Source organism: Apteryx mantelli, chromosome 16 (assembly GCF_036417845.1).
Source record: "Apteryx mantelli isolate bAptMan1 chromosome 16, bAptMan1.hap1, whole genome shotgun sequence".
NCBI classification, from domain to species: Eukaryota; Metazoa; Chordata; class Aves; order Apterygiformes; family Apterygidae; genus Apteryx; species Apteryx mantelli.
The window spans coordinates 17,242,564-17,264,370 of record NC_089993.1 but is presented as its reverse complement, the minus strand read 5'-3'; the positions used below and the strand labels follow the sequence as shown (position 1 = coordinate 17,264,370).

The 21,807-nt window shown below is 48.6% G+C and overlaps 1 protein-coding gene across 3 annotated transcripts; it reads right to left on the bottom strand.

Annotated features, from left to right (window-relative positions):
- Nucleotides 1-3,690: 3,690 nt before the first annotated feature.
- On the bottom strand, nucleotides 3,691-17,668 carry LOC106495220 (cytochrome P450 3A8-like). 3 transcript variants are annotated; one of them, XM_013955643.2, is made up of 13 exons: nucleotides 17,515-17,668; nucleotides 16,344-16,437; nucleotides 15,617-15,669; nucleotides 14,130-14,229; nucleotides 13,569-13,682; nucleotides 12,588-12,676; nucleotides 11,817-11,965; nucleotides 11,186-11,313; nucleotides 10,763-10,850; nucleotides 9,571-9,731; nucleotides 8,872-9,098; nucleotides 7,108-7,270; nucleotides 3,691-4,845 (listed from the first exon to the last, which is right to left on the bottom strand). In XM_013955643.2, the coding sequence occupies exons 1-13, from the start codon at nucleotides 17,583-17,585 to the stop codon at nucleotides 4,750-4,752; spliced, it is 1,533 nt and encodes a 510-aa protein (XP_013811097.2). In that variant the 5' UTR covers nucleotides 17,586-17,668; the 3' UTR covers nucleotides 3,691-4,749. The 3 variants fall into 3 exon arrangements, with proteins under 3 accessions (XP_013811097.2, XP_013811096.2, XP_067162436.1); XM_013955642.2 differs by lacking the exon at nucleotides 15,617-15,669 and having other exon boundaries at nucleotides 17,515-17,572; XM_067306335.1 differs by lacking the exons at nucleotides 14,130-14,229; nucleotides 15,617-15,669 and having other exon boundaries at nucleotides 17,515-17,666.
- Nucleotides 17,669-21,807: the final 4,139 nt, after the last annotated feature.

Genomic DNA, 21,807 nt, shown 5'->3' with positions numbered 1-21,807 from the left:
GGCCATGGGACAAAACAGGTAAGAGGAACGAGAGGGGATGTACTCTACCTGGTCCTGCAGTCCAGCACCAGGACTTCTCCTGGCATCCTTCCATCTTTGCCATGGAGTAAAGCTGGTCTCCTGTTTGAGGATCTTCTGCAATTTGCCTTCCAGGACACCTGGCCAATCTGCATTGTATCCACTTCACCAGCTCGTTTTTGAGTTGTCCAAGAAATGAGCACTGCAAAGAATTCACCTCTCTATTCTAGGAGACCTTGTTATGCACTTGTTACATTAGCCTGTCAGTTTAATACCGGTAGTCATAACACTTTTATAGCCTACCTACTGAAGTGACTCTGCTCGCATTCCTCACACTAAAACAAGACCAGGACCAAAGCTCCTGCAGGAAAAATCGCAGCCTCCTGACCTTTGGGCAGACTCTGTGGTCTAATTATTCCATCGATTTTAACTGAATGGAGTGTTCAATAAGGGTGTCTGAAGGCCTGTCTCTTCAGCAGCAGGTCTAGTACAGCACCAGCAGCAATAACGTGGACAACCTCTATGCAAAGCTGGGTCAGGGTCAGGAAAGCTCCAACTGCCTTGCAAATTGAGGCAGGCACCGTCACTGTAACAGGGACCTACCCGGGGATGTCCAGCTTGCTGGCTTGCACAGCCAGAGGAGAAGGCTGAGAGCCAACGAAGCACTCAAGCACATGTTAAGCCCAGGAGTGATACCACTTCAATGAGTGAGCACCATATTGAGTGCACATGGGTGCTTAAATAATTAAACCATGAGTGAATGGGGCCAGATTAAACTCTGCAACTTAGTGGTGAACTATCCTTACAAAAACTAGTGCCTTGCAGGAACAGTTGCTAAGCTGAAGCTATGTTTGCACCAGGAAGCAGTGCTATGTATTTGGAGATATGTAGAGCAAAGGAGTTGGTGCTCAGGGTCCTATGTTCATCCTATATGAACTCCTGGAGGAGACGGGGACTTACTTCAAATTAGCTCTAGTCTGGTCCAGTGTATGCCTAAAAGCAGTTGGAGCACTCTAGGCAAGCTCCCAGAGCACATCTGTTTTAGTGTCAAAAAGGAAATTCCTTGCTCACCCTGTGACCTTTCTGTGATGTAAATCACAGCATGGCACTAAGGTGGACACATGCCAAATCTCACTATCTCTAATCTGTAAGTATTTTAAAAACAATTTTATATGCAGGTAAACTGAGGCACACTGTAGTTGAAGAACACAGCTCTATTTCCCTCTGGCTATGGTAAGCTGTGTATATTCAATACTTCTGGAAATCAGATCAGAGAGGAGTGATGTAGAACAACCTCTGCACAGGCTGGAATGAAGTCAAGGAGTCCTGTTCCATGTGCTGTCCTCAAGCCATGTTTGTCTCCTGAAAAACTCACAGTATCCAAGTGATTTCTCCACTGTAAGTTCCCATCCAGCCACCCCACAAAGCCTCCCTCTAATGGTGAACCTCCCTCTAAGGCATCAATGAAGACAGGATCCTCTTCTCCATTTAATAGCTATTTTTCCCTAATCTTCCTTTTCATCCTTGACACTGGAACTGGGTTTAGCAAAGGGATCTGAGATTTGTAGCCTCATTGCCTCTTTTGAAGCTGATCTACACAAACCAAGATTTGTTCTCCTGTGCACAAGGCTTGATGTCCTGCTGCACTTTTCCTCTAGGTCATCCTGAGACACTCAGAAGAGATGCTCAGATGAGTCTTCATCCACTCCAACAGCTTTCAAGATAGAAAGGTCTCCTTACTCATGTAATTGTACCGATTATAACCCTGATACAACCATTACACCACTATCACCTCCATCTGGCTGAATCAAAGAAAGTCAGCCCTATTACCGGTATTGCAGGCAGGGGATTTTCATTTTCCGCTGACGTGAAAATTAAGTTCTCTTAACCTGCTTAACAAAAAGCAGGTACCACACGGGAAGCAATACTGCCCTCTTTCCTCCACTTTCCTAATCACATCCTTCCTGTTTCAAGGCAAAGGCAAAGCAAAAGGTCAGGTCAGTCTCAGCACCCAAAGTTAACTGTAAAAAACAAGTGGGAAATGGCAGAGGTCTGCAAATTCTGTTCTTAAGCACGACTGAATTCAGTGAAATGAGCATGAAATTTGTCACGCATCAGCATCGCTTTATCTCTTGCCAGAATTCGGTGCAAACATTTGGAGATTAAGCAACGCAGTCCTGTGAATTTGTTCTTAGTTTCTCCGCAGGTAAATCTGGGCTGGAAGTGGCCGCAGCTGCTTACTGGTGCATGCCGAGCCGGGGCAGGGGAGCAGCGCTGCGGTGCCAGCAGAGGAAGACGCCTTTGAACAGAGATGAGAGAAGCTGAAATCCTTCGACACCTGGAAGTGAACTGCATATTACTAAAATGTTAAGCAGCTTTGTGAGAGAGATTATCCTGAAGGATATCTTCTGTAGTGTTGACATTTATATGTTAGTGATTAGTTCCAACACAGGCATGGAGTGAGTAGGCAAACCCCTTTGCCCGCTGGTTGGTCGCCTTCCTGCACTGCTGCTGGGCAAGCCATGGCCTTCTGGCCAGCAAGGGTGTGAATTCATTCCTGACCTGTGACACTGCGTGCTATTTCATCACCCTTGTCTTCTCGGTCACCTCTCAAGGCAGAGACTAGAGGATTTTCCATGCCCCTTTTGGTGAACCGCTGTGATGGCGGAGTCACGAAGGTCTGAAGGTCACGAAAGGCAGCAGGGGAAGCTGTGGTTGCACACACGTCTGAGCTACTAGAATTTTCTAGCTATCTTGTCAAGTTCATTTTGACAGTCTAGAAAAAGAGCCTTACTCTTCCACTACCCTTCCGGGCAAGGGAGTCATACTGAGGAATTTAATCCCCTGCAGAAAGGTTATTATGTCTCCTTAGGGGCTTTCTACTACATTCCTCAAAAATGCAGTGATAGAAAAATCGAAGGTTTAGCCAACTGCTGTCTAGGGGCTGAAGTTCCTAAACTCAGTTTTGCAATGGAAACCACTTCACGCTGTCAGTGACTTTGCACAGCCATTTCTTTTGGACTGGACTATATCAAACTCTGCATCTCTAAGAGCAGCTCTTACTACTGATGATACACATAAGATAATGCCTTGGGTTCCTTTTTTTATATAATTGAGTTTTCATCCCTCAGGAATCCAAGTGGCATCATACACAGTAGTGACTGGGTTAGGTATATATGCACATACAAATATTTTACCTAGCACTGAAATCTTATGGTTTGGAAGCATAACACATCCTCCTGTTGAAGGGTACACAAAAGCAGGTGCAAAAGGTGTTTAGGCAAGCATACGGAGAACACTTTGAACACTGCATGTGGTTAGCTAGTTTGCAGCATGGAACAGACATGGGAATCAAATCTCTTACTTTCACAGAAAGAAAAGTGCTTGATTGAGACTAGCAAGACAGCACATTCAGTAATTTGTATTGCTACAAAGGTCATAGTGGAATAATTAAGTGAAAAAGAGGGCTTCTACATTCACCCTGAGACACTGATTTTTGAGGCAGGGGTACTTCCTTTGAACCTTCCCACCTAAGAAATGGAGAAGCCCCGCTGGGAAAGGCAATGGGACCACATCATTATCTGGCCAAATGCTTATGAGACCTGCAGATGGATTCACTCGTGTATGGAGGAAAGAGCAAAAGCAGAGACTGGCTTCAGCTGGTTATAGAAGTAGAAGTAAGCGAGCTTTTTATTGTAATTCACCTTCCATTAGTACTTTTTGGAGGAGTAATGTGAAATGAGAAAGTACAAAGCATTATGTTCTCTAGAACGTAAAAATGACAAAGTCTAGCAAGACTTGCCAGCTGTCAATAGCCAAAGGCAACATCTTTCTTCTAGACTAGGGTTCTCCAGGACAACTGAAGACCTTTTCAGTGCTGCACCCTGCACTGTTAATTCAATTAGGTTGGTATTACAAAGGCAACACAAATCAAATCTAAACAGTCTCATGATAGCAGTGTAGATGGTGCTTGTGTTGACAGTCCCTTCTATGGGAGAAGGCTGCATGCCCAGGGGTAAAATAAGCAAACAATCAGGAAATACATGCAGTGCACTTCTCTTCCCTTCTGCAGATCTCATTAAGGGTAACTACTTGTCTCTGTTAACAAATCTGCAGTATGAATCATGCAAAAGCCACCTGAATTGTAAGAAAAATCTAAAAAAAATCAGCACCAGAAAATTTGCCACAGGCATTATTTCCTGCAAGGATGTGACCACTTGAACGCTTCTCAGAGTCATCAGAGTCTCACTGCACACAGCTGATGAAATAGCCCTGGACAACTCTGCATTCCCAGAAGACATACAGAGTCACCAGCAGGCATTAGGAATAGGAGCAATGGTAGCATTACTTAACTGTGTGCAATTTGCTCTCCCTGTCTTGATTTAAATTACACTGCCAAAAAAGACTGACAATGTCTGAAATCAAATTGCTGAGCAAAGTTCGTCTTCAAAGAGACAGAAAAAGCATCCAAATAACTCTAGTGCAAATGGTCTTGCAAAATGCTCATACTGATGTGGGACAGAGGGGTCCAGGGCTAAGGAATTTTCATTAGGATAATGCTCACACAATTATGCTGGGCCAAACCCCTAATGCCCTGTTATGAAATGGGGGTTTGCACCACTGACATTTGTACAACACAGACATCAAGCTGTATCTCCTCTCAAGTGCTAGAGAGTGGAAGCACCACCCTCAGCACCCTCTCTCAACAGTCTCTGATCTGTTCCAGCTCCTTTACTTCTCTAGATCAGCACAGCCTCTGGGGACCATCTTCAGGATGATGGGCTTCTTAGGTTGCATGAAACCTTGTGTGTCCAGAACCAGAGGGATCTTGAGCAGGAGGAAGGAAAAAAAAGAGTCATGTGAGCGGGGAGAAGGACAGTCCTGACACTGACAGGACCCCTACAGCCCACGTATATCTCAGCCACCCTTTGTTTTCAATGCATGTCCTGAGTTTACAGATGTATGTATACCAGAAATATCACTAATGCTCATGTAATACACATCTAAACTTGGGTATTAATACTCCTCAGCTCCTGAATGAACTGGTTAGTCTGTTCTGGCTTCCACACAGCACAGTTGGAAGAGCTCAGTGCACTGATCAACAGGATGGAGGAGGGAAAAGCTGGATGTGGAGGGAAAAGCATCCAGCATCAATCCGTGGAGCAGCAGCTAAGGAGGGGGCATGCAGTACCGTTTTGTTTAATGTTGAAATGTGTCAGCACTAAGGGGAGCTAGACCATAACAGAAGCTAGAGGAGCAATAAGCTCTCTGTGAAGAAAGAAATTAAGAGAGCTGTTCAGGCTTAGTACCCGAGAGAAAGGTCCTCACAGGAAAGCACCAGGCTCCCTTGGGCCTGGGCTGGAAGTCTCAATAAAATGAACATTTAAAACTGGTGATGGAAGGAGTCATCTTGCAGGGGAGGGAAGAGCTGTTTTACCAGGTCTATTCCACTGATACAGTGCTGCTCATATTCTTGCTCTCCTTCTCCTCGTCAAGACAATGGCAATATATCCCCAACCCGACGAGCTGCATTAAAAGCCCCATATCCCAATAAGCTTTGTATCAGGAAATTTAAGCAATGTGGCTCTGAGCCCAGTGTGCCATCAATGAAGGAGTGAGAGAAGACTGTAGCTTCCATATACATATTCCAAAGAGATGTTCTGGGGTGATTTTTTCCCCCTCCCGCTCTAATCTGATATACGTGATTTCTTCTTCTGAAGAAAAAAGGCTAAAAGAGCCCCATAAACCTATGGGCACCAATAATACAATACATATTTAACTTGTCTCCCTTTAATTAAAGGCAGTTATAAAAAGAATCAATTTTATGGATTGCAGAGGACTAGAAAAATGTCATTAGACTTGGGGGAGGGTGGATAGGTCACTGCATTGTTAATGGACTATTACAGTCTTTCACCTCCAGGTTACTAGTTGAGTTGCAATCTGAATCTGCAGAGATTCCAGCAGAGAGCTTGTGCCAAGTAATAATTCTATGCGTATTTTTCTGTTTCATACAACAAACGTCCTTTGAATGTGCTTGCTTCCCCCTCCGTTCTGATTTCCCAAGCATGCCTCAAGAACAAAATACATTAATGGGACAGCTTTTCATGACAATCAGTGTAGAAAGTCACGTTGGGGCTAGAAACTTGGTGTCCGCACCCAACAGTAACACCTTATATAGTGTTACCTGTCTCTGAGTTGCAGGGAATTGCCATGTTTTCAGGAGGGATTGCTTGACTTATAATTTCTAACAGCCATCGCATTTACTCTATGTCAAACAGCCCCATCTCCCAGTACTCACAGGGCCTGCTCCATTAGTACCTGCTTGCAACATTCACAGGAATCCCAGGCAAAACTGGGGGGAGGGAGCCTATTCCCTGGTTTTCCTCTGCCTCCTAGATCCTGCATAACCTCAAAGGGGAGAGAGGGCCACTAATTCCAATTTAGCTCAGACCAGGCTTACTTGAAAATTGTTACCCTTTAGAGACTGTCCGTGGCCCAAGAGAGAGGAACCTTGCAGCCTCAGGATCTCTCATGGCTATTAGCCATGGCTGTGTTACAAAACACAGCTTCAGAGCAGGCTGGGTGGGCAGTGGAGGATATTAACTTTCTCCTATCTGGAACAGGGTCTTCCTAAGCCAGGTCAAGGCAGACCAGCTGGGGACCATGGGGAAGTGAACACCCTGTGACTTAGGTGTATCAGAGGCAGAGGATGTCAGGGATTTCAGTCTGATATATTCCACCACCATTAAATTTGCTTCTGTAGAGGCATGAAAAAATGTATCAGTAACTGGTGTTGAACCATTTAAAATAACTGAGAGCATTTAAATACAGTCATTCCCATGTGCCTCTCTAATCCAGAGTAAAATCTTCCTCCCTGATCTCTGTGTGAAGTAGTAAAAACCAAGTCTGCAGACAAGGTTCAGTGCTCCTGAAGCTATCAGTCTCTGAACTCCTCAGGGAAGAGAGGAATTTAATGTGCGTGTGAGACAGTTCCCTATTTATCCTGAGGTGTAGGCAAAAGAGAGCACACAGGACCATCTCAGTGGGACTAAAGTGCAATAATGAAAAACATCAAGCCCATATTCTCACCGGAGTATCTTTGCAGGGTCTGAAAGAGAAGTTTTGCAACAGGACAACCACAGCCACTTTCAGGGTCAGGAGAGCAAACCTCATTCCTATGCAGTTCCTGGGGCCAGCCCCAAATGGCAGGTAGGTGTAGGGGTCAATAGACCCTTTGTTCTCTTTACTGAACCTGCTCACAATAAAAAAATAAAGTTAGAAAGAGCTACTGTTCCAGGAATGTCAGCTTTCAGATCTGAAGTGATGCAGGGTCTGGGGAGGCAAAAGGTTTTTGTGTTTCTGTGCATATTAGGAGAACCCAGCCAAGCTCCTTATTTCTTTCTCAACAGATACCTTATGCTACTGCTTTATCTGGTGCTTGGAGTTTGCTGTGCATCTCCAGGTTCATCGGGTGAGCAGGGGAGACCTGAAATGTGCTAACGGTTTCATAGCAACTCTTCTCTCAGAACTCCTGTTCTCAGCTCAAAACCTGAACCCAGATTTCAAACCCTAAAACACACATATCTACAGCTTCATGTCTTCCCTTTAAATCAAAGGATTAAGCGAACACAAAGATGTTCTCCCTCTGTGTGACTAAAAGGAGGGTTGCTTTTGAGACATGCCAGCCATTCCTTTCCTCATCATGAAAAACAGGGCAGAACAATCAACTTCACAGAGAAATTTGCCACTGAGCATTTTCAGGAATACTCCTTCTTAGTGATCACTTGATTTTCATGCCATAGGGCTTTTTATTCCCAGTATATGAGGTCTGGGTATAATCCTTAGTCTTGTTAGTCAGCAGTGAAGTATCTTGCTACTACTGAGACCCCAGCACATCCCTCTGATCCACTCACAGTGGGACAAGTGGTCCCTAAAGAGTGTCTGTCCAGCTGCAAATGCACCGTTAGTGATATGGTGTAAGGGTGGAGCTGCTGGAGTAACCTATGTGAAACATGCCCATTGGCAGAGTACTCCCATTAGGGTGGTTCCTTCTGCAACCAACACAAGGCACCTGGGCCATAGGTCTATAGTATCACCATATGTGCAGTCAACACAATGTGCCTGGGCCATAGGGGTGTGGTGCTTATACATACCACCAACGCAAAGTACCAGGGCCATAGATGTGACTCCAGAACAGACTGGATGGTATAATTGCCATCGCTGCAAACAGAGTCCAGCTGGAGGACGTGATTTCAGCAGCACACATCCCCCTGAACTCCGCCTGATACTGCTGCTAGTTTCGTCCCAAAGGTGATCACAGACCACATTTCAACCCAGGGGTTCACTTCCAGGGCATCTGAACACCTGGTGTAAGGGCACAGATCTGGCCCTCTGGGCTACCTGAAGGCCTAAGGGTCTCCCAGGCCTGTCTTGGGTTATTGCCTCATTTCTCAGGGGCTGACAGAGACTCCTGAACAAGGACTGTTTCATAACTAGAACTGAAAAATTAAATTTTATTTCCTACACGTCTTTGCCCTTCCAGTGCTGATTTGCATGGCATTGTGCCAGTCACCCAATGGCTCTTGTTTTAATATCTGGCCATAAACCCCTCAGTGTTACAGCTGCTGGGAGCTGGTCTCGCTGTCGTTTTCTTCAATACAGTTAATTAAATTCCATGCACAGTTTATGGATGTAGATCATAAAACTCCCCTCATGGTAATGCTGGGACTAGATGTCAGACAATGATAAATGCCTAATTTAAATGTTATAATCATGCATTCCCCACTTTCGCTGCCATTTCTACTCCCAGGACTCAGGTTGAATGTGCAGCTATTTCCCCAGCCTGGCCCTCACCTCTCAGGTCTGAACTCCTCTGGCTGAGGCCAGTACTCTGGGTCGTGATGCATCACGTAGGCCGGGATCATTATCACCATGCCCTCTGGAATAGTCACGCCGTTGATCTCCACAGTCTTCTTGCAGACCCTTTCAAGCCGGCCCCCTGCGGGGAAGAGCCGGAGGGTTTCATTCACCACCATATCGAGATACTCCATCTGCATGAGCGCGTTGTACGTGGGAGCGGCCTGGGGAGGGCAGAGGAGAGGAAAGTCTCAGGTCTGTAAGGACTACCTTGATAAGCGAGCACACCAGACTGTTCCAAGCAGAGCTGGAGGCACAACTAATCTACTTCATCCCCTTGAAGACAGGGTTTACCTCAGTCTGCTCTTCATTAGTGTCTAGATCTTAGGCCCTCAGGAGCTCTTGGATGGTTGTGAACATGGGACTTCAACCCCACCCCAACACATACCCAACACTTCCCCTTCAGGCGTTGAGACCAGCTCTAGAAGGTGAAATTCTATAATTTCTGCTCTGATGGATGCAGATCATCCCCAGAGACAGGGATGAAGTCACTGGAGGAAGCATGCCACAGTTGTCAGCATGTGTGGCTGGTGTCTCCTCCACGCAAAGTGACTGTTTTGCTTTTAGCCTGGCTTTTGGCTCAGAGTCTACATGTCAGAGGTGGGAAATACCCTGGCATCTCCCACCCTCCTTTACCTTGTTGGGCAGAATTGCATCAATCTCATCCTGAAGTCGCTGCTGCACATCAGGGTGAGTGGCCAGATTATACGAGATGTAGCTGAGGGTGGAACTGGTGGTCTCATAACCAGCAAAAACAAAGATAAGAGCCTGGGCCAGAATCTCCTCATCACTTAATGCTAAAAAGAGACATAAAAACACAGGCAAGGAGCTGAAACCTACAGCACAACCCTGATTAACCTCAGGAATTCAGCATCCCACTGGTCAATTAAGGCAACTCTACTGATAACCACTTAACACTTAGCAAAGAAAACATCCAGCTGACACAGACTGAAAGCTTCTGGCACCCACAATGTGGTGGGTCCAGCACTGATGTAATGCCAGAAAACTACTGTAAAAATCAGCAGTGTTACACTGTTATCTTTAAGATAAAATCAAACCAATGAAGTTACACGCACCCTGAGCCTGATTTAGAAAGTCTCTATTAATTGCAGTCTTGTAATTGTGCTCCCAGTCCACAGTGGGTTAAAAAATATGGGCACATGCCAGGAATAGAGATGAAGAGATGTCCAGAAGTTCCTCTAAGCTCTGAGATGAACCATGCACTGCTGCGGGATTAGTACAGCCCTGAACACAGTGTAACAGTGGTAGTAATAACAACAGTATAGGATTTAACACTGTGACTGCAGTAGTGTCCGAGTGCTGTGAGGATGCAGCCTGCAGTGCAAGGTGCCATACAAAAACTCTGTCCTTGCATCTCAGAAGTTTACAAGCATCCTGCCTTGATAGAGGGAGATAGACTAGACTATGCCTTGGTTGAGCCGTTATTCTCTGAATCTAACAATTTACATAGGATAAGCAACACATGAGCTCAGAGGTGAACAAGGTATATACAGCGTATGTGATTTGTGTACTTTATGAAACACAGTCAAACATCACTTGCCTTTGGGGAAGGCAAAGTAAGAAACAGTGGAATAAGGAGACATTCATCCTGTTTGCTCTTTGTTGGATGAACAGCCCTCAAGATTTGTCCCAGGAACTGAGATATAATCTAATATGGCTGACATGTGGCAAGCATCGTCACTGCTCACTGCTGAGGTCCTGAATCTCCCACAGAATTAATGAATAAAATCCTCTCCCCTTCCTTCCTTTAACCATGTGAGGAACAGCCCTTCTCACTGCTGAGAGGAGGACAGATCTAAAGACATACTTTTATGTGAGTTGTTCTCCTCAGCAGCGTTGGAGCTGCCATCTGAGCTCTGCGAATCAACCATGAGTTGTAGGAAATCAACCCGGTCCTGGAAAGAGAAAGAGACAGTCAGAGAAGACATGGATGGGGACGAAGGCAAACCTTGTTCAGCACATATTCCTCTCTGACATGCCAGCGCCTGCTCCATTCGCAGCCCCAACTGCAGATTCATGACCTCAGAGCACATTGGGGTCAGACTGGGGATTTTTATGAGCAAACGTACTTTCTCCCCATGGAAGCCCATGTTTTTGGCTTTCCCAAGTTCAAGAAGGGGGGAGCTGTTATGGAGGGTAGGAGACATGCTACAGCTCCTGAATGCCTGAACAGATCCTTCCTGCACTCAGAAAGAGAGTGAAGAGAAAAGGCCATCTGGGCTGCACTCACTTTATGGCAGCCCTTTTGCCGTTCCTTCTTCATTTTACTGAAGGTGCTGTTGAAGAAGTTCATGACTTTTGAGGGTAACAGAGTCACATTCATCTTCTCCAGCACTGGGATAATGAAGGGGAACACCACTGAAAGGAAAGAAAAGAACAACATACTTTAGCTCAAAGGGGCCCAAGAAACTCAAAACTGGCATGAAGCACAGCATGGAGAGGGACAAATCTGGACCCCGACCCAACAAATGGCTTTTCTGTGCCTCCAGCTCTAATTATAACTAACAGGCCTGAGTTGGCATGGAATAACGCTTGAGAATCTCCTGACTTTATACCACTATATCACCTCAGTGCCACATTAAGTGCAGTTCTCTGTGAGACAGAGTAGAAGCTCTCCATCTTATCTCTGCCAACAGATTTCCTGCTTGTAGGAGGATGAAGCAAAGACCCACATGGTTTGTACAAATTTCCCTGGGAAAATATTTCTGTGGACTTGCAAGGATGAATCAAATACTGCAAAGTGCTGAGCACCTCCTAGAAGCTGAAGAGGACCCTGAACTACTAAGGGAGCTAACAGGAAATGAAAGTGGTCACCATTTCTGACACCGATTTAGGGCCATGTGAGACGAGGTGTGTCATACCTATTAATAGGACCAGTGGATTTAAGAAATTGAATTTGAGAAATTTCTTAATGTTGATGACAAAGGGGTCACTGGGATTATTCATGGAGTCAATATTCACACTGAAGGAAGTGCTGGCCACCACATCCATGCTGTAGGCTCCAAAAATGCTAGGTAGAGAAAAAAAAAGAATGAATGGGATGTACCCAGCAGGACCGGTGAACAGAAGCCCTTCCAGGAACATTCCTTGAGAGAGAGAATCTCTTTTAATCAAGGACTCAGCGCAGAGTCCTGACATAGCAGGTCCTGTCCTGGTTTGACAGTAACCAGTGATAGATTTTTCAAAGCTTCCTCAGTTCCATTCATGACTCAATTTTTCTCAGCTTCGAAAACCTAGGCTATAGATGGAAATCATTGAACTGCAACCCAGGACAATAAAGATTGTATTCGGATTTCCATCTGTAAAAGAGAGTGTAAAAATGACACTCAAAAATACCATGTCTGCAGTATGAGGGGCTTCTGGAATGGGCCCAACTCCTTCCTCAGAATGCTTCCCCAGCAAAATGAAATGGGGAACAGAGAAACACAGTTACCCAGTTTGAACACAGCAGAGCACAGCAAGCCCACAACTGAGGAATGTACCATGGCCATGACCATGGTGGAGTTGGCCTCCAGGTGTCATCCCGGGGAAGACAAAGAATCTACACTGCAGTGTGGAAATGGCTCTTCAAAATGACTCCTTCCCCATGCTGAATAAAGAATTTTTCCTGTCATCCCCACACAGTTACTCACTCCTTTGCGGGCAGGAACTCATCATTAGCCACTTTCTTCTCAATGTTCTTCACTAATTTCTCACCATAGCCATTAATGATAGGTAACATCTGAAATGCAAAACAAAGCAGAAAGCGCTGTTGACTGTTTCACCTCCATTAAGCAAGGCTGGGCACTGCTAGGCAACACCACATTGTATTTGCAATTTGCCAGCTCACAGTGATTAACTCCAGCTTGTGGAGAAAGCATTTCCAGGCCCTAGATATTGCTTTCTCTGATCTTAATAAGCTGTCTGCAGAACTCATCCAGGTATGACTGAACAAGGGTGCCCTCACATGCAGCTTCCCCTCCAGCTAAGCAGCCAGGCATGGCCCTCAATGACACGGAGAGCAGACTGCAGCCCTCCAGGCTCCAAGGTCAAAAGGCATTTGAGAGCCTCCCTGTAGGGCAATACAAGCCAGCTGCAAACAACCAACCTTGAATTAGTGGCAGGAAGCAAAGTGGTGGCCCAGAGCTTGGTCAAGCCCACAAGGCAGTTTTTTCCAGCCTTGGGGAAGTGTGCGTGTTGTGTGGGAAGGAAGGTATTGAAGCCAGGCTGAAGATGAATAGGCTGGGTACCATTCTGTGCAAACGTGGTGGTACTGATCTGGGTCCTGAACACTCGGCTGGGAGTGAACATGGCTCCTGAGTGCCATGGAAAAGGGGTACCCAGGATCTGAGTGAGGTGGGATTAGAAAGAAGAAATTACATGTCATTGGGCCATCAGCCTCAGCTCGTAAAATCTTGTGTGCCATTTCACTCCTCACATGCCCTTCTCCCAGCTGACAAAGCCATGACAGGGTGGACAGCCACCACGTTACTGATCCAAGAACAAGGGCTCTGCTGGACAAGATCTCAACACATGGGGAGATTTCACTATTTGAGGAGAAGGTCTGTACTGACCAGAACTGCCCCAGTACTCCTCTAGCTACTGTTGCAAAGTACCAGTGTCCTCCGCTTTACCTCCTTCAGCTTCCCACTGGTGAAGGTTGGAGATAGCACAGAGCGAATCCTTTTCCACTGCTCATCTTCAGCGAGGTTGAGGGCCGACTCCAGGCTTCCATTCAGACCAAAGTTCTGCAGAGGGAGAATTTTAGAGCAAAAGGGATATTGTTATACAGGGAGGTGTATGAAGGTTTCCAGCCGCCTTCCACATGACAACCCTAGGAAAAAAAAGAAAATAGAGCATTGACTTGGCCCCTGAAGTTATAGCAGCTCTGCCTCAACCAGCAAACAGCAGAAATGGAAACGAAAGCATAAGAGTCATAAATTACATTAGTTCTAGGGTACATCCAGACTAAAGCTACCAATGTGCCAGCCACACTGGCCTCTACACTTCACCAGCAGAGCTTCTCTGTCTGTACTGTCAGCAGAGGAACTGGGGCACATCATAGCGCGGTTACTCACCAAGGGTCAGAGAGTGGCTCAGTAGCAGAGAGCAAGAATGGAAACCAAGAAGAAACTTTCTTCCTTGGTGCATGCACTCTTTGCACCAGAGAGGAAAGTTCTGCACTAGATACCTACCCGGTGATTGGTAAAAAGCGTATAGCACTCCTTCACCAGGATGGTTTTGATGAGTATGGGGTCCAGAACGGCTAGCACAGGCTGCCTGCCATCAAAAAACCTAGGTCAAGAGAAACCCACAATCAATCCGTTGATCATAGTCACTTGGAGCAAACGCAGCGTGGTTTGTCTGTGGGCAGAGCAGTGCACAAAAATTGCCCAAAACTAAAGGATTTTGAGCCAGCTGAGTTCTCTCTGACAAAACAGCTAAAGGGACGAGGCTGAAACTCTTATTATGTAGCAAAACAGGAGAAAGGGAAGAAAGATGGTGCCAAACACAGACAACGTGGGCATCCCTAGCAATCATCTGCATTATTAAAGAAGAACTTCCAAAGCAGCGTGTGTTTTGACAGAAGGCAGCTTTTGCCATGGCTTTGATCCCCTGCATTTGTGCTGTCTGAGCCCTGTTTCCACAACTGGTACCTGCAGTCAATAAATCCACACAGAGTGACCTAGCTGTGGGGTAAAGAGATTTCCCTGCATAGCATATGAGGCAACGAGAGGTGAAAAACTCCTCTGTGTCTTCTGTTTTTCAATCAATGGAGACAGAAAAACTTAAAAGCCATGGTGTGGGCCAAAGGGCAGGGAGCCGAGGGCCACAGCTGAGGGAAGCTGCCATCTTCAAGAGGCTTGAGATCATTTAATCCTTTCTAAAATGTCCTGGGTTTCCTGAAGCCTCCCAGGATTTTTGTGCAACAGTTTTGCTTCAGTTTGAGAGGTTCCCAAAAGAAACATGATAAGAGGCCCAGCATCCGCCTGCACAAAACCAGCGCTGTGCAGGGAGCAGGGAGGCAGGTTGAAAGGTAACTCCTGCCCTGGTGCTGGGAGAGGCAGGGAGCAAGATGAAAAACACCGTGGCAGCCCGCAGCTCTATTTCTGCCCAAGACAGACAGAACAGCAGCTTCAAAGACATGTGGCTCAGTCTGACACCAAGCAGTTGAGCTTTCTGGGCAGGCAGCATGGTAGAAAAATGATTGGTGCCTTCCCTCACTAATGCATCCAGAGCTGAGAGATGAAAGTTTGGCTGTACAGATTTGATGGGGGTTGGAGGGCAGCGGGGAGCTGTCAGAATCTGATATCTGGGCTCTCCACGGCGCAAGTTTCCCTGGCCCAAGGGTCACTAACACTGTTGTATGATTTTGAACATTCTGCAAAGGAGAAGCACTGGTTATTTTCAAAGCTTATAGAAACAAAAAAATACCCAAACAGGCTGCCATCATCCCAACCTTACACTGTACTGAAATCCCACCAGGAGAGCAGCCTTGGAGAGATGGCTGGCAAGATCCCTGTTGGGGAACCTGGATTTTCCCCAAGACCCAACCTGTCACTGCTGGAATTAAAATGTTGAGACTTGGTGGCAACATGCCTCTTTGCATGGGTGTCACCATGCTATTTTGGGCTGAGGAGCACCTCAAATAGGGCATTTTGTTCTGTAGTAAGAAACTCACCCCCACAGTTTACCATATTTTTCAAAGCACTTCTGATCAAAATTCAGGACTCCCTGCAAAAGGAAAAAGGAGGAATGAACAGTTTGCAAGTGAACAGTGATCAAAGCAGGTCACAGCCTGCAGTTTGGGGGATCCTACAGACCCACTGTAAGTGGCAGAGGATGCATGCTAGCTCTTAAGAGCCACTTAGGGGAGATCTGCACTGGAGGGAAAAAAGACAGCAGAGAAAGAAAACTGCACTTTCAACTTCCCCTAGCCAACCTGAGCTAAAAATATAATGAAGCCAAAGGTATGACAAGATACACAGTTTTAGCATGAGGAGACTTAAACAGGGCATCGCTGGGGCTAGTCCCGGCCTCTTCAGGGTGGCTGGCAGAAAGCACAAAGAAGCACCCAGTTTTCACAGAAATCCGCAGCCTTGGGCACCTCTTCCTCTGTTTTTTGCTTGTTTGTTTTCAACAGGTCTTCAGCTGCTGAGGAGGAGGTGGAAAGCTAGGGGGAAACTAATAGCTTAAATTAAGAAGTGTGTGAAAAACATAACACACCTCATCCTGGTCGAGCAGTACCTAAAAGTAATTTTTGTGTTCTCTATGTCTCCAAAGAGTTTCCTAATCAAAAGCATAATTTCCAAGGGCAGGGGAAAGAGACGGCCAAAGCACGGGGAGAACAGGGCTGGCTGCGAGAAAGAACCCAAAGCGTCGGCGGAGCAGAAGCTCCCATTACTCACGTGCCGGTACTCCAGGAACGTTCCCAGAAACGGCAAGGGCTGTGGCCCAGGAATACCCAGCTTCCTGAAGGTCTGAAAGGGCCATATCCCATAGCTGCCAAGCAAAGTCAGCACGTGAGATGCATTGATGCAACAAGAGGAGAAGGTGCTTCATCCGGAGGGCAAGGAATAGCTTAAATATCCGGCCCCTGCCACCCGGAGAATGCAGAAATTATGGACTAAGCAGCCGACCTGCTGAGCATGCTCTCTACCCGCAGTAAGCGTGAGCTCATTTGAGGTACTTTTTGATACAGGAGAAGGGGCTGCCATGGCACGAACGCTCCCGTCCCTCCTAGGAGGGGGCTGAAAGGAGCTGCGGCCCGACCTGTGCAAACCCGCGGGCCTGCGCCAGCGCCCGGACCCTCGGCTCTTTCTTCAGGGGCCTCGTTTCCTTGCCGAGCCGGAGGGCTTTGACCCGGGCGGCTGCGGCGGGGAGGCCTCAGAGGGCTGAAGTCCACGCGCTGGGACCTGCCCTCGCGCGCGTCTCCGCCGAGGCCTCCTGCAGAGCTCAGGCGCCAGAGCCACGGGAACTCCGCGGCCAAGCGGGGACATAAATTAAACCAGCACAATTAAGCTTTTGCCTGTACGGCTCGCTACAGCTCCTCTGAGCGACATAAGCAAAAGGGCAATTTCGCCAGCGTAACCGTCGACACGGGGACTTGTCTACGCTGGCAGAAGTCGCTCGCCCCCCTGCGCCTCGCTCGCGCTCCCAAGCCAGCGAAGGCCACCGAGGGGGACCCCGTCCCCGTGGCAACCAGCCAGTTTGCCACAACAAAAACACAGAAGTTATTCCTCTTTGGATCTACGCAGAAAAGCACAAAACGAGAAGTTATTTTTCTCTCCCGCAGCCCCAAATCCAATCTCCTCCTTCTCCCTTTGAGCTGACCCAGGAAGGGCAGGGGGGAAAGGTCGGCAGGCAGGTTTCACGGAGCAAGGAGCTCCTTCTCCTTTACTAGCCCTGTCTCTGCCTTTAAGGCACCCCGGGAAGGCCAAGGATCTGTTTTTAACACCGGCAGCGCAAACCCTGCCTCCCTTTTCGCGGGGTCCCGGAGGCGCAGGGAGCTCCAGCTCCTCCCTGGGCACGGGCGCTTCTCCTCTTCCCGTCACCCCCGCAGGACCAGCCTCTACTTACAGGAGCAGGAGGCTAAGGAACAGGACGAGGAGCAGCCAGGTGACTACAGAGAAATCTGGCAGGAAACTCATCGCGCCTCCCAGCCTGCTGCGGGAGCGCGGATCTGCTCCGAAACCCCGACCTCCGCTGAGCACTTTTTCAGCGCCAGCTTTTAGCTGCAGCCACCCTCACATGACCCAAAGGAGGAGTCTTCTCCCTTGCTCACTTGCTCAAACTTTAACCCTTGGGCAGGTTTCTCCCTGGATTGAGACCTTAATAACATGCCTGGTTCTAGTGACTTTAAATTGCTAAAAGTGTAATTTTCTCTAGGGGAAACATAGCAAAGGGCTTGACCTTGCTTAACTCTTTCCTTCTCACCTTTTACCCTGAAAATAGTGGGATTCACATGGGGCTGAGAGGGAGCTTCCAGGTGCTTGTACTGACTAAATGAGCGGCGCTGCATCAAACCGCTGCTGGATTTGCGCTCCATTAGCTGGCTCAGTCCTTCTCTGAACACCCCGTGGTCTTCGGTCTCTGCAATATCCCAGGGCAAGGAGACCCACCAACGGGAGCGCTCTGCAAAAAACACTGCCCCGATGGAGCCAGCTGCCTGGTGACTTCACCGGGCCCCAGTTCAGCTGGGCCAGGAGCCCCCTGCCACGGAGGGGTTCACAGCTTCCCGTCGTATCGCCCCTCGGACGCGATGCCCCGGGGAGCCTGTGGCTTGTTGCGATTGGACTTTCGCTGGACTTGTTGCTTTTACCGAGGGGTACAAACAGGAGGGCGCAGGAAATGTCGCCCTCTCCCCGGCCAGCCTCCTCGCCCCGCAGGGTCTCCCCCTGCCCGCCGTCCCCTGGGGTAACTCCTGCCAGCAGCCTCTCGTCGCGGGGGAACGGCAAATTAACCCTCCCTGCCCCAGTAAGGGGACGCCGGAGCGCCGGGTGCTGCCAGGACGTTTCTGGCTGTGTAGATCACCTATAGTTCAACTTGTCTCCTTCTCCCACCCCCATTTATCTTGTCCTCCTGCACCTCTTATTTTGGATACAGGAGGGATGGGGGGCCCAAAGAAGACACTGGGGAGGAGAGAAACACCTTGCGGAGACTGCAGTCTTTTTGGGGTAGTGCTCAGCACAGGCTGAGAGGTTCGTTGCAGCTGAGTCCTCCCTCTGCTCTGGCTTTTTGCTGTCCCCTCCTCCTTCTCTGGGCAGATCCACTCACCCCATCTTTGTCCCATGTCCCATCCTTCCACCCACCTCCTCCCACTTTTCACTGGCCTCGCACCCTGCAGGGTTGAAAGGGATCCATCATCTACAGGCAAAGTCCTCCGGCCTTCAGAGCGCGCAGCTGCGATTCAGCGGGGAACAGGACCTGCCTCCATCCCGAGGGTTCCCGCGGGGGCAAAACCCCTCAGGCGCACTCGAGCCTGCAGCAGTTTGACCTGACGTTGCCAGCTCTGGAGATGGAGGCAGAAAAGCCAACAGGACAGGCGCGCTGTAACAGCCGCGAGTCCACAGCGAAGCTTTTACAGGGTCACTTTTGGGCCGTGTTTGTGCTACCGACGTACCTCCCTGAAGGAAGACAGAACAGGGAGCAGATTTTCCATTTTGCCGCTGGGCTCCCCGCTACAGAGGCCAGGTCGCTGCGAGAGGTGCCACGTCCGTGCTCCCTGCAGCCCACCGCACGGCTTGGGTGCTGAAGGCTCTGTTGACTTATGCGCGTGTGTCCTGGGGCCCTGCGAAGGCTGGCGAGGGCGTTAGGGCAAGAGGCAGCTCGCTGGCTCCGCATCGGTTCAAAGGACCGAACGAGCCCTTGGCACAAGCAGCACCACACAGGGAGGTCAGCCCACGCTCAGGGTCCCAGACTCAGCAACGGCGTTTCCAGATGGGTTCCCGTTTCATTTCTGCCCCGGACTTTCTGCTTGCTTTAGGGCCTGAGGTCACACGAGATGACTTTTGTGGTTGTTTGTCTTCAGGGAACTGAGCTTTTCCCCCACAAACACGTGCAGGACTGGCTGCTTTCTACTGGAGAAACAGGGAAAACACATTAGAAATACCACCAGAACGGGCAGCAGGGCATCTGGCTGGCCGAGCTGCAGCGTTTTCAAGCTCACCTGTGCTCACAGGCTGCTGTGGACACATGTTAGAGCATGGGCTATGTCGTTGCCATTCCCTAAAGCAGGTGGCGAGAGGGTGGCAGCCCGCTGGGGAGAGCCGCAGATCTCCTCCGTTGCGCGGCCCAGCGCAGCCCCCTTCCCTCGGCCTCCCCGGAGCGCTTCGGCTGACCTAGATAGCGGAGCGACACCGAGCCCCTCGTCGTACGCGTTCAACCAGCCGAAGAGCCGGTCCCAGGGCACCCGCGCACATCGCGCTCATTTGCACTGAGAATTGACCTACTGTGTCGCGCACGCTCAGCCATAGCCCGGAGAAAACCAAAGTGCTTCTGTAATTAACTGCCAGTTAGCACAACACAACAGCATGGACAGACTACATATGGCCATATCCATAGGCTAGGAGCATTTTTGCCTGTGCCCAAATATTTATTTTTATTTCTTAAAACGCAGCAGGTGCCAGTCTTCCTGCAGGTGCAGGGGTCACCTCCGCAAACACCCGGCTGAAAGAGGAGGGCAGCAGCACTGCTGTTTTTGGTAGGACAAAGTCTCAGACATCCCCAGCTTCTCAAGGCCGTGATGTGCTCGATGGTTCATGTAATCAGTGACTGACAGTAATCAATTAGCCAGGTTATGGAAGAGTGTGTCTGATTTCCACTTCCCCCGGCTGTGCGGAGTAGCTGAACATCCAGCAGTTCGGTGCTGGCGACAGCAGCAGCCTGTTTAGCGGCAGGAACATAGTGTCCCATTTTATTGTGGTCTCCTTCTTGCAAGATCCCTTCACCTCCCAGAGCTGAGGCTGCCTTAATCTGGGAGTCGTCTTCTATCTTTGCATCTAAAGCCTAATTCTTCCCCAAAGTAACTGATTACGGCCCAACACAATGAGGACATTAGGAACCGCAATTAGAGGCAGGAAGAAAAATCAGCCAGCGCTCAGTTTTAAGGAAGGCACCACGGAGCGTACGCAGTGCTGCGGGCACGGCTGTAAACATCTCAGTCCGGGTTAGCTGCATTTCTTCTCCTCACGCAGAGCCGTTGAGTTTCCAATAAGCTCTGCTAATAGCTGTTGTGGTTTCTCCGTGGGAAGCTGGTTTGTATTTCAGTATTTTCCCCTCTCTCTGACAGCAACCGAGGCAAAGCCTGACTTTGGAGGAGGAAGAAGGGCTTAGCCCCTGCCAAAGCTAAATAAACCGGGTAGCAACTTCGCACCCGAGGAAATATTTCCTTTCCTGCTAAATGGGTTTGAGGGGGGCAATTTATTGATCTATAAACGACTGATAACTTGAAGTAAGAGGAAAAAGAGGAGGCGCAGAGGCCTTTCAGACACAAGGTCACTACAAGCACCAGCAATGGAGAAGATGATGGGTCAGGTGGAGGGGACAGTGACACCAAAGCAGTTGTTTGCCAAAGGAGAACTTCTCCTCCCGGCAGCAACGTGCTCTGATAACCTTTGCGTAACCTTACAGCGACGAACGAACCCCGTTCAGGAGGGGAAAATCACACCGTTGGTGGTTTTGTGATGTTATTACATGGGGTTCCTGCAGGCAGGCCTGGGGCTGTCGTGACAGAAAGCCACATCCGCACCAGGGCTCGTAAACTTTTGCAAAAGATCGAGTTACCTGGGTTTTTTGCACAGCTCTTGTAGTGCTTACGTCTCCCTGGCCTGGCAGACTTTGAGGAAATCTCATGCTTGCTCCGGTCTACAAAAGTCACGCCTCCTCCGAGAAGATGCCCTTCACAGTCTGCTCCAGCGTGGGCTCGGAGGCGCTCGGTGCCAGCCTGCCTGTGCCTTACTCTCGCCTTCCAGGTGCCTGGACGCATCCTCCGCTCCTTCCCGCGTGGATTAGAGCGAGAACCGCAGCACCTTCAGCCTGTGAGAGGGATTGGCAAGACAGGAGGAACCGGACGGAGAGGGTGGGATTTAGTCCGTCCTGCTAACTAACTCAGATATTCCCAACCAAAATCGCTGCCACAGGTCAGAGCTGCAGGTGGGGCAGTACTGAACTCTCATCACTGCGTAATTTTATACTAAATGAGAGTATTAAGGCAACACTTTTATACTTATGCGGCCCTTTGGACCGAATACAATGGTGGAGCCTGCACCTACCACGGCTATTTTTTGAAAGCGAAAATCACTGAAACGGCACCCAAGAGGGAAAAAAGAGCTGGGCAGGTTCTCCACATTACGTTTCCTGGCAACATCAAAA

What these genes read in the sequence shown, in the direction of transcription:
- LOC106495220 (XM_013955643.2), bottom strand. Translation starts at nt 17,585, where the DNA reads ATGAGTTTCCTGCCAGATTTCTCTGTAGTCACCTGGCTGCTCCTCGTC. An exon ending in CCAGTGGGAAGCTGAAGGAG is followed by an intron (nt 12,677 to 13,568) that starts GTAAAGCGGAGG and finishes TTTGCATTTCAG; the next exon opens with ATGTTACCTATCATTAATGG. An exon ending in GGCAAAAGGGCTGCCATAAA is followed by an intron (nt 10,851 to 11,185) that starts GTGAGTGCAGCC and finishes TTCTCTTTCCAG; the next exon opens with GACCGGGTTGATTTCCTACA.